The 15,303-nt window shown below is 48.7% G+C and overlaps 1 protein-coding gene across 1 annotated transcript in view; it reads left to right on the forward strand.

Annotated features, from left to right (window-relative positions):
* Positions 1–4,858: 4,858 nt before the first annotated feature.
* Positions 4,859–15,303, forward strand: part of LOC104633937 (uncharacterized) — a 32,927-nt gene continuing 22,482 nt past the window's right edge. Inside the window, 10 exon segments of the mRNA XM_075770699.1 lie at positions 4,859–5,334; positions 7,470–7,522; positions 9,302–9,354; positions 9,914–10,123; positions 10,531–10,532; positions 12,972–13,115; positions 13,202–13,358; positions 14,124–14,151; positions 14,233–14,341; positions 14,914–15,006. Of these exon segments, the coding sequence (XP_075626814.1) occupies positions 9,922–10,123; positions 10,531–10,532; positions 12,972–13,115; positions 13,202–13,358; positions 14,124–14,151; positions 14,233–14,341; positions 14,914–15,006 (735 nt within the window). The 5' untranslated portion in view covers positions 4,859–5,334; positions 7,470–7,522; positions 9,302–9,354; positions 9,914–9,921.

Raw genomic sequence — 15,303 nt, forward strand, 5'->3', positions numbered from 1 at the left:
ATTTGGGGAATGCTCTCACCACCAGCACAGGCAGAGCCAGGGACTGAAGAGGTACAGACATCATGGCTTTAAACGTCTGCAAAGCCTGATGTTGCATCTGCAGTCCAGATCATGGAATAAGTCAGATAGGAAGGAACCTTAGGAGATCTGTAGTCCAACCTCCTGCTCAAAGCAGGGGCAGCTTTGGGGTCAGGCCAGGTCGCTCAATGTTTTAAACAGTGAGGGCATGAAAACCTCCAAGGATGGAGGCTGCACAACTTCTCTAGATGAGTAAAAAATATTTCCCCCTAGAGCAAATCTTTTTCTTTATATCTAGTCTGAACTTCTCATTTCAACCAGCATTTACTCTTGTTCTTTCACCGTGCCCCAGGGTGAAGAGCCTGGCTCTATCTTCTTGATAACCTCCTCACAGGTATTGGAAGGCTGCTGTTTGGTCCTGCAGAAGCCTTCTCCCTCAAGTCCTGTTCCCTCAGCCTCTCCTCATGTTGTGTGTGATGGCTGGGTCTCGGCCCCTAACCATCTTGACCTCACATTCTTCTTGCCAAACTGCCCCTAGCCAGTCAGTTCCCAGCGCATGTTTTTGCAAAGACATGCAGGACTTTGTATTAGTCCTTGTTGACTTCATAAGGTTCCTGTTAGCCCATCCCTCCAGCCTGTCTGGGTCCCTCTGGATGGCAGCTCTGACCTGGAGGGTATCAGCTGCTCCCGCCACTGTGTTGCCATCTGCAGACTTCATAAGCACGTGGTTTTGTCTCTGCCAGGTCATTGACAAATATGTCAAACAGGAAAACTCCCAGGACTGACTCATGCACGTGACACATTAACAACCATCCTCAGAGTCTTATTGCCCAGCCAGGTTCTTTACCCATCTAGTTGTCCACCCATTCAGACCATAAACTCCTAGCTTGCACACAAGGATGTTATGGCAGACAGTTTCGGGAACTGAGGTTGGGCAGCATCCCAGGTTGTGCTCTCCCCACATCCACGGATCTGGTCATTTTATCATAACAGGTGATCAGGATGGCAAGATGTGATTGGTATCTTAGCAAATCCACACTGGCTGTTCCTAGTCACCTTCTCTTTTAAGTGCCCAGAAATGTGCTCCAAACACATTTCTGTGATTTTTTCCCCCCCCCCCCCCTCTTCATTGAAATTTTTTCTTCTGTACTTAAAGAAATCTGTCAGGAAAGCAAGCCCTTATCTTGGCTGGGGTCTCTTGAGTGGATGCGGGAGCCAGACTGAGCATCAGTCTGCAGTCATCAGGGCAAAATCCAAATCAGGTTTTATTTTTCCATACCCTGTCACATGTAATGCCAGTGTGAAAATACTCTGTGTGCCTGCCGTGGTAGCCAGAAGGCTCAGTCCAAATCCTGTTTTGATCTTAAGGAGAATTGACCTGGATCAAATGGCCTGTGACACGGGAATTTATCTGTTCCCCACCTCTGAAACTGTGTGTGCTGCAGCCGATGAGCTCGCTTGTGCCCAAAGCAGGCAACTGCAGCAGAGAGGATGCAGCTCCCTGTCCTGGTCCAGTCAGTGCCTGGTCCTCAGCATTCATTTTGAAGCAGCTTGTTTTGACCAGGAGCTGCTGAGCAGCTCTACTCTCCGCTTGAGCTGTGCCCCAGCATGGGACCAGGTGCTTTTGGAGCAGATCTCCTGCTTCAGCCTGTGCCTTGCACTTGGGCGGTGAAGCCCATCTGGGCCATGTATGCTCACAGTGCTTAGGCTGCAGTCCTGTGGTGTGCCTGAATGATAGTAGTGTCTTTAATCATTCATGACTGTCCCCAAGCAGAGCAGCCTGCTGTGCCCTGGAGAGACTGTCCAGGACAATTCCAGGGCAGGTATTTCCACAGTGCTGGATTTACCTGCTGCTGCCAAACTCCCCATTTGATGGAGTAACTCATACAAGGGAGGAAAAATAGATGTTTCTGCTGTCTGGAAACAGGGTACAGTGTCCTGGTAGGCTCCTGGTTCACAGTCACCTTCCTTGACCACTTATATTCAGCAAATGCTTCCTAATGGTGCCAGCTGAGCCCCTGCGCTTCCAGGGGTTGATGAGTCTCCTGCCTAAGAGCTTGCTGGCTTGAGCCCTGCGGAGTGCTCCTGGATTGCTGGCTGAACAGTCACCAGGCACACTCCGCTCAGCACGGATTTGTACCAGCACCTTCTTTGAGACAAAGACAACTTTAGGAGTGCTCCCAAGCCACTGCAAAGCACAAACCAGCCAGCTTGACTCAGGGGCAAGCTGCAGCGACAGTGAGAGGGCAGCGAAGAGGGCTGCAGAGCTCAGGACAGCTCTTCTGTGCTTGTTGCAGTGGCTCCTTGATTGGAAGCTGCCTTTGTGTATCAGGCCCCTCTTCCCGCTTATTGGGGGTACAGGGAGGAAGCAGGGAGGTTGCTGCAGGCACAGCAGGCTTAAGTACAGGCTAGAGCAGACTGTGCAGAGGGCACCAAAAAATGCTACCATGAGACCAAGGGATGGGACAAACTTGGGGGCAACAGTGACATGCAAGGAAGACCAGGGTGTGCACGTGAGCTGATACCTGGCCATGTGGCTGTCACTCTGCTTGCGTCTCCTCCACTGGGGCTGCCGCATGTCCTGCATCCCTCTAGGCTCTTCCCAGCCCTTTGCTTTTCCCTGACCCCCTCCCCTGGGGTGAGCACGCAGATGTGCTGCTCGCACGGGGGTTCAGCTGATGGAGACTCAGGCTCCTGAAACATGCAGGGTTCCGGCTCCTTAGTGCTGATAGAAATGCCACAGCCAGCCCTTCTTGGTGTCATTTTGGCAATGATAGACTAAATGGCATTGTTGGCCAGCACTGCAGAGCGCTGCAAGCTGTGGTAACAGTGAGGCTGTTGTCATGGCAGTCCTTCAGAAACTGCAGCCAATGGCACCGAGCTTCAGTGGCGAAAAGACGCCTGGCCATTGAAGAAAGCTGGCTGAAACTTAGTGTCCTGCAGCTGCCCAGAAACATTTAATCCTTGCTACTTGTTAGCTGTTAGCAGCCTGAGGAAGAAAGGAAGTCTTCCTCATCTCTATCTTGGGTCAGGGCTATGTGTGGTTTGAGATACTGTAGCTCCTTCTCCCTTTCTCCAGCAACTCTGCAGATATCTACATTTTCTGAGCCTTTTCTCACTTCATCAGGCTTGCATGGTCCAAGCACCGACCCCATGTTCTGAAGATGTGCTCCAATCAGCCCATAGCCAGGACTGTGGGATCAATGAGGGGTCTCACGTGCTCTCTGGTGAACTACAGGATGGAGCTGAAGGCTCTTTACCACCTAGCTGCAAATCAGTATGTATCTTCAGTCAAGTAAAACAAATGATGCGCAGACTGCAGAGGATTCAAACAAAGCTATGACAGCCTGCCATGCCGCACTGAGGTTGCTGATTGCAGCCGAGGCTTTCCAGTCCCTGCTGCTACTGCAGGATGCTCACCTGGAAGACCCAGGAGCTGTGGCTCCAGGACAGCGTGTGCTGGGGCTGTGCAGGAGCTCCTTGGCCTTGGGGCAGTGAGTGTATACTTAGTGAAGCAGATAATTTGGGCTGTGCTACAGGGGGAATGGCCACAGTCCTTGCTATTAGATGTGAGGTGATAACAGGTCAGTTTTACTGGATTGCTCTTAGGTTTGGTGGCCTAAAAAGAAAAGCAAAAAGCTGACTATTTCCCCCCTAGAAGAGAACTTAAAAGGTTTGGTTTGGCTCAAATGGAAACTGATATTTTTTAAAGCAAGCTATGCTGCTTGTAGATTATGTAGCCCCTGATTGTAGCAGCTCTGCATCAGTTGTACATGTTCCTGGGGGTATGAGGATCTGTGCTGGGGAGACCTGGGCAGGAATGATTGCATCTGTCTCTGTACAAGAGCCAGCTCATTCCATGTTTTAAGCTGTGTATTACTAGTTTAATAAAGTAGGTTCCTTCAGCATGCCAGGGAACTTACTCAGCTATAGCTTACAAAAACTCCTTGTTCTCCCGAAGTTCTTTGTGCAAAAATAGACACCAACCAGTAAATCCACCTTTAATTTGTGGGAGTATATTGAGCCATGAGTGCCCTTGTCTGAATGAAGGGCAGTAATAAAAGCTCCCTGGAAACACCAGAACTAGAGAGCCTTGCAAGGCAATGCAGCTCGCTGCGATAGCACCCTTGTGACCTTCACCTCAGGACAGCCCTGTGTCTGCAAATGATGTTGGTAGCATGGAGCAACAGATATAACTGCAGCTGCTGTTCCCCAGGGCTGTTTGCAAGTAGATGTGCAACTACATGTGTGCCCTGGGGCCTTTCTGCCATGCCATAGGAAGGTTTTGGTGGTATAGGAAGGTGTTTCACTGTCCTCTGCCTGTGAGAAGCTTAATCATAGAATCATTTGGGTTGGAAAGGACCTTAATGATCATCTATGCAAGCACAACTACAGGCTGGGCAGAGAGTGGATTAAGAGCAGCCCTGAGGAGAAGGACTTGGGGGTGTTAGTTGATGAAAAGCTCAACATGACACAGCAATGTGTGCTGGCAACCCAGAAAGCCAACCGTGTCCTGGGCTGCATCAAAAGCAGCGTGAGCGGCAGGTCAAGGGAGGGGATTCTGCCCCTCTACTCAGCTGTCGTGAGTAGGCTGTGCCTGCGCTGCTGCAGGTGCCCTGCAGCAGTGGAGGGACGGTGCTGGCTCAAAGCTCCTCTGGGAGCCCTCTGGGCTGCTGGCAGCACCACCACCTCCATACCACACTGCCTTGCAGCAGCAATGATGGCTCCTGAGAATCCTCGTGCGAAGGTAAGACATCCCTCCTCACCCACTGATCTCTCCCTTTGCATCACACCATTTCTTAAATTAGTTTATATTTGTAGTCCATTTTGTTCACATTGCTCTGAACATGGGTGTGCAGCTAAACCCTCACTCCTGGGCCACAGGCACCTGAATCACAATGTGGTGGACCATGATGACCTGGTTTCACAGCAGCAAGCCTGAGGCCTGCGCTCATCTTGCTTGGATCGCTGAGCCCCAGCACGTAGAGCTCTGGGGTTTCCTGAGGGCTACCAGGATCCTCCACAAATGCAGAGGTGGCACTTGTGTGTGGCCTGTTGTAGGTAATGGCTCTGTGGGTAGAAGACTAATCCTGCATGATCCTGCGGTTTAGGTGAAACAGTCGAGATGTCCGCCAGCCCTGGGAGTGCAATAAGAAGTATCTCTCTACAGGAGTAGGACCAAACCCCAGGCATTATACTGGGAGCAAGGTGTCCACCAGTTGAGCCCTGGAGCCTCCAGGCTGCAGCCATGTTTCCTTCTGATGCCCCTGCTTCTGACACTGACTCTTAACATCTGTCTTCGCTTCTTCTTGGAAGGTGAGAGACATCAGCTGAAAATCCCCTGGCTAAGAAAAGGTTTGATTTCAGGTGTCCCGTTTCCTGGCTGCTGGTCCTGCTGGGAATGACCAGAGCTAGCCCGGTCAGAGGGGCTGAGCTCCGCTCGAGCCCTCCAAAGGCAGAGGCAGGCTCTGGGGCTGATACTGAAGGGGTGGGTGCTCAGCATCGTCACTTAGCTCAAGCTAAGCAGATCCCCTTTTTTTATCAGAGTTTGTGAATTGTCCTTCTGAGGTGCTTAACGATCCCCTGCACAGTGGAAGGAGCTTCATGACAAATCCCTGGGGTCTGGATTTCACCAGTGCCGGAAGTTGGCACCCAGATGTCCACAGCCTGCTTTGAGTCTAGCCCAGCCTCTTTGCATTAGAGGAGGCAAATCATTCATGTGTGATCTCCTCTGCAGAGTGGGAAGAATAGCCACCTTGCCAGAGTGAAATATGGAGTATTTCTAAAGCAGTTACTCTCTGGAAAACTCCAGATACGTGGAATCAAAGCAGTAATCTTTCTTTAGCTTGGTGAAATTTTGGGATTTCCTTGGTTGGATTGAAAGACCTCCAGTGTCCAAATCATTCAACTCCCATTATCATTTCTAAAAAGAGATTTACGTTTTAGACCTATTATGACACTTTGTGATTTTCATTTGCTTTAAGCTCTGTCATCCCTCTGTCCAACATTCAAACATCCCTCTGTCAAACATTCAAAGCACAAACACGTCTAAACATAGAAAGGTTTATACACTTCTTGATCCAGAAAAATCCAATGCATGTGCTTAAGACCAAAGAAAAAAACCCCAAAAATGTAGATGTGCAGATTCATCTGCACTCCCAGAGTCTCCTGGCATTCCTGCTTTACAGTGTAACAGGCTGTATCTCAGCCCTTACTCCAGGCAACTTTCTGATAAGATTTTACAGCAACTATTATCTTGAGAAATGTTTTCATGTAATGATGGAGAACTGCTAGAAATAAGAGTGTTTTTGTTATAATGAAAAATGGGCCCTTTTCCAATAACGGGCATGTAATAGCAATGGCTGTTGTAGCTAGTTACATAGTTCACAGATCAGAATTACTTGGAGATCTGAAAGTAATCAATGTGTATTTTTTCAGCTACTAACCCTTGCTGGTCTGGGGAGAACATGAGATGATACTACAGCTTGTGGATATACTGGCTGGCCCTGATTTAGAGCATTTGAGACAATGGCTGCCTGCAAATGGTTTTAAACAGTCCTGTGTGTTCTGGGTGCAGTGCTCAGCAGGTGCCTGTGACTAGTTGGCAGCAGGGGCTACCTGTGGGTCATTGCTCGTTGCTAATTCTTTTCCTGCACTCTGCTCTCAGCTGGGCACCCAAACCAGCAAGAGAAAACAGGGAGAGTGGCTCTCGCTGCCTGCGTGTGTTCTTCGCTCTGATCTCACAGCTGGGTGGGGACTAGAGTCCATCCCCCTTGCTTTGGGGCATGCTTGGGAGCAGGAAAGGACCTGTCTGAACCACACTGACAATTCAGTATCAGAACAAAGCCCCAAACCGACAGTTGGTCTGGTGTGTCTCGGCTTTTTGCAGACACTCGGTACATCCACTGAGTTCAAAGGGCCGATCACAGGGGATGCTTGCTAAAAAAAGCTTTCCCTCATCCTCCAGGCTTAGGAGGATTCTAGGAATTCATGGTTCATGAGATATGTGGCAGTGGTGTCCATTTTTAGTGACCTTAAATGAAATTAAGGGCAACATGGAACATGTTTGTCAAAACACTAGCGACAGTGATGCTCGTGTAAGACCACAGGGTCAGCATGGGGCAGACACAAGCAGGGCCAGCCACTGTGTCTGAAAGATGAGGTGACATCCCCCATGCCACAGAGGCAGGTGCCCTAGGGTGCTCCAGCTGGGAGTTGTGCTCTGGGTGGTGGCAGGAGCTCTTGGGGTAGGCTTCTGGCTTCGCACAAGTCCTGTAGGCTTTGTTCTGGTGAGTGAAGGCTGGTGCTGCAGCCTTGGATGAGTGTCCATGCAGTGCGGAGGGGGAACGGGAATACTGAACAGTGACAGAAGATGACCAGAACAGGCAGATTGACTCAGGATGGAGGAGATCCTTCCGCTCATGGACTAGGAACTACCTTTATCTGTGCAGGCATGAAGGCTCCCATTGCTCTTGCCAACTGCTGTCCTCCCCTGCCCTGCCAGGTGAGTCAACGTGCAGCCATTGCCTGTCTGCTCCATACCAACCTAATAGAGCATTTGACACTGGAAGACCTCCATTCAAAGCCCACCCTGGTTCATAGCCCCTTTGCAAGACTTTTGCAAGAGTCAGTGAGGATTTTATCTTGTTTAAAATGTGCAACTAAGAACACAGGCTGTTGGGACAGAGAGAGACCCAGCAGAAGCCTGGCTGTGCTGCCTGCTGGTCATGGTGCTTTGACCTGAGATGGGAGACCTCAGCTCTGGATCCTGCCTGACCTGCAACCTCTCCCGCAGAGCTGGAGGATTTCGCTACATTTTTATTTTTCTCCATGCTAATTCCCACTGGTTTCCTGTGCTTTTCAGGGCACACATGTAGGCTAAAGCGGATTTGGTGATGTTTTGGCAGCATGGTCCTGGAAACCTGTGGCACAGCCCCGCTCTGGGGAAGGGAGAGGGGTGTCTGAGCCTATGCTGGCCATGCCTTGCTGCAGTCCTCGGTCTGTGCTGCCCAGGCAAGAGTTGCATAGGTGCAGTGTACTCCTGCACAGCCTGCTTCTCCTCAGACACAGCTCTGCCTTTCCCCAGGTATGGCTGAGCCTACAGCCCCAGGGATTCATGTGGAAGTGCTGCTCTGGGTCACAAGTGCTCAGGACTGAGCAGAGTTGTGGCTAGTGCCCAGCATTTTGGTGGCTACTATGTCCCCTTACCAATATCCTTCTCACCTGGAAATTGCAATCAGCTGTGTCTAAGAACCTGGTAGCATGGTGTGACATGGCTTCTCCAGCTCCTTTTGGCAGCAAGGGTAGTGAACGTCCTAGGCAGTCAAAGTGGTATTTTAAGCTAAATTTCTGTAGCATATTCAGGGTTTGGCATTCATGAAATGTCCATCCCTGGCTAGATTTGGGTGTTGTTCTTTCTGATTAGCCTCTCTTTTGACATGGTTTGTCACATCATACTTTAGTCACAGCCTTTCCTCCCATCCTCCCTGGCCCATGCAGTGAGGGGAAGCCACAAGTATTGCCATACTGACCCTACATGAATCCTCATCACCTTTTCCCCTTCCCATGGCCTTGCCTTCCACCCTATGGGTAGCTGCTTTGTGTTCCCTTGCCACTGTGCAACTCTGCCCAGGCATCCCGTGAGCAGGAGCAGAGGGGCAGGTCCCTTCTGGACTATTATTTATTTGACATATAGGTGAGAGCAGGTATCAGTGAAGTGCCGGCCATAGTTGTAGCTGGCAGGAGAGCATGTTCCCAGTAGAGCAAATTCTCACAACAAAGAGTCTACAAACCACAGTCAGATCCAGAGTTACTAAAACTGGAAAAAAGAGCGGCACCTTTCTTTACATACTGTATATGGCAGAAAATGAACATCAATTGGTGAGCCCGCAGGAATGTCGAACCCTTCCTTCCAAATATAGGGAAGGGGCTGAGCTAAGGGAAGGGGCTGAGTCTATAAAAGCTGTCAGGGAGAAAGCCCTTGGTGGTGGTACCCGATCCCCCGGCCATGCTGTGGCCGTGCTGTGACTGACCCGCAGAGGGGTGCAGGGCTCCTGCCACAGGCGCTGTTCCCCGTGCTGGGAGCTTCACAAGGCTGTAGCACTGTGGTGGGAATCTGCTGTAGATTCCCCACTGGCCCATTCCTTGGGTAGGGAAGGACTGGTGTCTGGTTTACTTCAGTAGTTCTCAACTGGAGCGGTTGCTTGCAATAAGTGAGAGGTGTTCGGCCTTCAGAGAGGCTGTGCCTTAGCTGGAGTCTGACCTTCCACTCTTTCTCTTTGAGAGATCAGAGATGTCAGCCCGTTCCTTCCTTCTTTCTGTCAACTGATTGTTAAGGTGAGAATTTAAGGCATGAAAACTAACAGCTTGCCCAGACTGGCATGAGCTGGCTCTTCCCTTGCACTCACTGTGGGCAGGTTCCCATTCTTCCCCTGCATGAGCTGCTCTAACAGGCCATGGCACGTGTCTGTTCCTTCCCGCTAGGGCTGCCCGCCAGAGGACTAGGACAGGCTCCATGTTAAAAGGGAGTGGGGGAAATCGTAAATGGAGAACTGAAAGAAAAACAGGCTTCAGGGCTTCAGTCTTACTAAGGACTACATGAATCCTTTAGAGATTCCTCCCCTTTGCTGTGCTTCCCAGGGAGCCCTCCTGCTCCTTCGGGCATGGATCCCCTTTCCTTGGGGCCGTGAAGGGTGGCAGCTCTTCTTCGTCACTTTTGTACATTCTAGCTTTGAATCCAGCAAATATCTCCCTTAAGACCTTGTGGCACGCATCTGAGAGATGAGAAGAGTGCTCTCAGAGCAGCCACCTTGGGAGGGCTGGTGGACGTTCAGCTCCACTCTGCTCAACTCTAAAGACTGCACAGGAGACCATCACAGCAAGGTCTGTCTTTCAGCTTCAGCCATGAGCAGAGATGCTGGCATGGAGATTTTTGGTGAGGCTGCACCATACCTGCGCAAATCAGAGAAGGAGAGAATAAAAGCCCAGAACCAGCCATTTGATGCCAAGACATACTGCTTTGTGGCTGACCCCGAGGTGGAGTACACCAAAGGGAAGATCAAGGCTGCACAGGATGGGAAGATAACTGTTGAGACAGGATGGCAGAGTAAGTGCATTCCTCCTGGCCCTCCTCCCTACCCTGCTGAGGGTCCTAGGATGTCTGCTAGGGAGGGCAAGGAACACAGAAAGCACTATAGTAGCTCAGGCAAGAAATATGCCGTGCCTTGTCCTGCCCTCTGACTGGGACCAGCACAGCCTCCAGAGGAAAGTATTGCTCTGGATGTTGGGGTGAAGGTATCCATTGGATAATTATTCTTTGTGGTGCTGGTTTTGACTGGGGTAGAGTTAATTTTCTTCATAGAGGCTGGTATGGGGCTGTGCTTTGGATTTGTGCTGAAGACAGTATTGATAACATGGGGATGTTCTCATGACTGCTGAGCAGTGCTTACACAGAGCCAAGGCCTTTTCTGCTTCTCATCCCACCCCACCAGTGAGTGGCTGGGGATGCACAAGGAGTTGGGAGGCGACACAGCTGGGACAGCTGACCCCAATGATCAAAGGGATATTACATACCATGTGACATCATGCTCAGTATATAAAGCTGGGAGGAGAAGACAGAAGGGGTGGGGGGATGTTGGGAGTGATGGCGTTTGTCTTCCCAAGTCACTGTTACACGTGATGGAGCCCTGCTTTCCTGGGGACGGCTGAACTCCTGCCTGCCGTGGGAAGTGGGGAATGAATTCCTTGTTTTGCTTTGCTTGTGTGTGTGGGTTTTGCTTTACCTATTAAACTGTCTCTGTCTCAACCCCTGAGTTTTCTCACTTTTACCCTTCTGATTCTCTCCCCCATCCCGCTGAGGGGGAGTGAGCGAGTGGCTGCATGAGGCTGAGCTGCTGGCTGGGGTAAAACCATGACATTGGTTTTGACTTTAAAGATCAGGCAATGCACTGAAACAGGTTGGGTTGTAGTCTTGCCAGTCTTAGAGTTTCTCAACTGCTGCTTTTAACTCTTTCTCATCTAACACTGTCATATCCACTGATAAATTCCTTCCTTTACTGGTAGCAGAGCAGGCAGCTACTTTGAAAGTCCCCTTTGCATGTGAAATTATGTCACTGGCTACAAACAGTTTCCTATAGGAGCCTCCAAGGTGTTAATCTTGCAAAAATGCTGAAACGTCTTAGCAGCTTGTGTCCAGATAACTTTTGTAAGAATAGCTGCAGCAGCCCAGAGAACCACCTCAACCAACATCCTGCCAGTAGGTACTACAAGCTTTTTAAGAAAGCAAACATAGAATAAAGCAGTCATCCATTGGTTCACCCCCAGTCTCCAGCAATCACAGGTATATGACTGCGCAGAGACTGCAGCAGGCTACTGTGTACAAGGACCTGCTTTCCTGGAGGCTGTTTTTTTATATCCATTTGAGGTTTTTTGCCTCTGTAGTTCCTGTGGGAAAGACTTCCACAGTTTAAAATTGGAGTGTGTGTAAATTGCTCCCTTTTTCTGCAATATGCAGCCTGGTAATTTAAGCCTATTTTTTCACAAGGATAAAAAGTAAATAATTCTTCCTTGCTATGGCCATGGTTCTCTCTGCTATTCTTGACTTTGCAGACTTCAAAAGTGTCTTCTTTTCACCCGCAAATCCCAGTCGTTATGCTCTCCTCATAGAAAAGCTGTTTCATACCCGTGACATCTTTGTTTCTCTTCTCCGGGGCATTTCTAGTACAACTATATCCTTTCTAAGAGGTATGATCAGTAATGAAGGTGTGAATGAACTGACCAACACATCCTACATAGCAGTCTCTTCTTTTCTGCCTTTCTTTTCTAATAATTCCTAACACTTTAGAGCTTCCTACCCTCTTCTGAGCACTGAACTGACATTATGTTAGAAACCTCTATAGTGACTCCCAGATATGTCCTGTGAGTAGCAGTTAATGTGCAAACTCTTGTTCTATAAGGAGACTTTCTGTGAATCCTAATTGCTCAAGTGTTTGGATGCTTTAGAAAGGTATTTAGGAACACCTATCACAAAGTTGCTTTTGAAAACTGTGCCTGTAATTCTTGCTTTCTTAAAAGAAGCCCGAGATCATTCCACTAGTCAAGACCTGAGCTTGGAAATGGTGTTCAATCTTTCCAAATCAAATATGATTGTAGTAACACTATTTCCTTCTTGGATTGGGCTAGTCAGCTTGGACCAGTCCATGGGAGCAGCAATTACAGCATAAAAGCAATGGATACAAGCAATGGGAAAAGCTATCTGGAGAAATGACAACAGGATTTTCAGACTCCTTCATGGTTCAGTGTGGCCGAGATAAGCTGTTGCCATCTGTGTACATCTGCTTTCCTGCACATCTGCCCCCTCCTGCCCCCAACATTTCCACAGGCTCTGGCTGTGTGACAGGATGGTCCCCTGCAATGTGAGCCAGTAGACGGTGCTATTTGGTGGAGCTAGAGACTTTGTTTAATTAGGAATGGCAACAGGCAGGAGTGGAACAAATCTGTTCCAAGGAAGGATTTGCTGTTGATGAATCTTGTGCTGTTAGTGTCCTGTCTCTCCAGCTCTGTGCAGTGTGAGTTGTGGAGGCTGAAAGGTAGACTGGCCAGCAGTTGTGCCCCTGGCTATTACGGCCATGAGCAGCAGCGACCTGAAGTTCATAAGCAGCAATACTGTGTAGAAGGATCTGGTCCAGCACAAATCCTGTCTGTGTGGTTGTAGCAATTCCAGGACAGTAAATTTACATTCTGTAAATTTGCCAGTGTTGTAGAGGTCCTGGCTGGCAGCAGTGTCTGCCCTGTAATAGCCATGTGTTGTTTTGCACAATTAAACAGAAAGAAAAATATGAATTAGAGCAGCCTTACAGATGTTACTACTTCTCTGTGTTTGTGTCTATGTGTATACATGGAAGGAGCATTGAGAGTTGCTGAATCAAGGCTAACTCTTTCTTTCTGAATTATAGATGGTTGCTGTCAAACCTGATGATGTATATGCCATGAACCCACCTAAGTTTGACAGAATTGAGGATGTGGCCATGTTGACCCACCTGCATGAACCCGCCGTCCTCTACAACCTCAAGGACCGCTACAGCTCCTGGATGATCTATGCAAGTTCCCTGTCATGGCAAAGGAAAAAATCCAGCTGTCAGGTGATGGACTTCAGTGACTCTTCTGTTCTGTTTTTTTCCTGCAGACCTACTCAGGTCTCTTCTGTGTCACTGTCAACCCCTACAAGTGGCTGCCGGTGTACAACCCGGAGGTGGTGTTGGCCTACCGAGGCAAGAAGCGCCAGGAGGCCCCTCCACACATCTTCTCCATCTCTGACAACGCCTATCAGTTCATGCTGACTGGTGAGCTTTATTATTTTGACCAGAGTCATAGAAAAAAACTGTCAGAAACACTGTTTCTGCCAAATGCCATTCCTTATCTGCCCTGGGCTCAGTTGCCTTTGCCATCTCTTACAGTGTGCTACCCCAATTCCTTGTTCTATGTCATGTTGCAGATTATCTGCTTGGGCCCCCAACTATCGTACTGTGGAATTCGATGTGCCTATTTTATATCTAGGTGATGCAAAACCAGTTTTCCCTGTCTCCCAAAATAGGTTTTTTATTTTTGAAGTGCTGTGCTGTTGTACTGCACATTTTCTATATTTCTGGTTTAAGTACTAAGCCAAGCACCATAGCAGAAATCACTCCAAAGGGCAGCTGCAGTTAGATAGGACACACTATCTGGGAAGTCCCTAGTCAGCACACCAGCATGTGGCTTCAAGCAACAGCAGGTAGGTTCAGAATAGAGCTGGAAGAAATATTTTCACCAAAATGCATGGGTTTAGTTTGAATCAAGTCCTGTCCCGTATTAAATACTAATAAAGGTAGAGAATGGTAAAGTCAGAAGCAAAGATGGGAGTGCAGGATGGAGCAGAGGTGGAGGAGAGAAGACAAAAAGTGGAGTACAGGGAGGGGAAGAGAGGAGGAGAAAGGGACCATGCATCTTTTCAGTTTTGCTTGCAGAGATTTTGTTTCTTTCCCTTCAGTGCACACTAGGTCACGGGTTACCTGAGAACCAGCACTTTTCCCTGCAGCTTCTCTGACTGCAGTTATTTTTCCCTTTGACAGATTGTGAAAATCAGTCTATCCTCATCACGTAAGTACATCTGTCTCTTTGAACTTTGTCTCCAACAAAAAGTGGGCGAATAATTCTTGCCTCTGTGCTTTCTTTCAATAGTGGAGAATCTGGTGTAGGGAAGACTGTGAACACGAAGCGTGTCATCCAGTACTTTGCCACAATTGCAGCGAGTGGGGACCTAGCCAGGAAGAAGGAGTCCTGGAGGAAGGTGTGAGGAAAAAAGGCTTGGCAGAGAGGTCGTGTCCTGGTTTTTGGCTGGCACGACAGGCAGTTCAGGATGTTAACAACTTGTGGCTGCGGACAGCACTGGTGACAAACATTTACCTCAAAATAGGAAATATCTTTTATTAGCTTCAGCCACTCTCTCAAAAGGCAGAAGACCAGGGGCTGATGTGCACTTAGGACCACAACAAATAGAAGCCACTAGAGCTGCCGCTGTCACTGCTCAGGTGTAGCTTCACCTGGACTGAAACCAGGTCTGGGGGATTGGTGTCCACGAAGAATCAGAAGCTCCAGTTTCTGCACATGGACTAATCTGTCCCTGTGGCTGAGAGATGAGAGCTCTGACCATGGGGGAAATTCTGAATAAGATAAAAATTAATTATTTACTATGTACACACAGTGCTGGTTCTTGATGCTGTGGTTGAGAAGATGCTGTAGTAATGCTGTACAGCTGAAATTAAGGGCACGTAGTTGCACATAGACGAGCTGCAATATAGTCACTTTTTACTACCACATAGCCCATGGTGTTTTTCAAGAATTATTTAAATATTCTCTCAGGGTATGCTCGAGGATCAAATCATCAGCACCAACCCACTGCTGGAGGCCTTTGGGAATGCCAAGACTGTGAGAAATGACAACTCCTCGCGCTTTGTGAGTTGTTGTGTTTCTCTCTGCCCTCCTGCAGTTCTGATCCTGTTTGCCTGCTTGTTACTTGTAACTGGGAGCCACTGGGCTGAGAGAAGTGTTCTTGCTGACAAATTTCTTGATTGTCAGATGCTGATGTGTTTACAGATGTTTCATGCTCACAGCTGTGTGGGCTGCAACAAACGGTTCCCCTTTATCTATCCTTGAATATCTAAGATAATTCAGACTGATTTGGAGATGCTGTCATGGAGATTCAAGAGAGAAAAACACTGGCTTGTTACCCTGAGAATGCTGCACTGACCA

This window comes from Balearica regulorum, chromosome 18 (genome assembly GCF_011004875.1).
Source record: "Balearica regulorum gibbericeps isolate bBalReg1 chromosome 18, bBalReg1.pri, whole genome shotgun sequence".
NCBI classification, from domain to species: Eukaryota; Metazoa; Chordata; class Aves; order Gruiformes; family Gruidae; genus Balearica; species Balearica regulorum.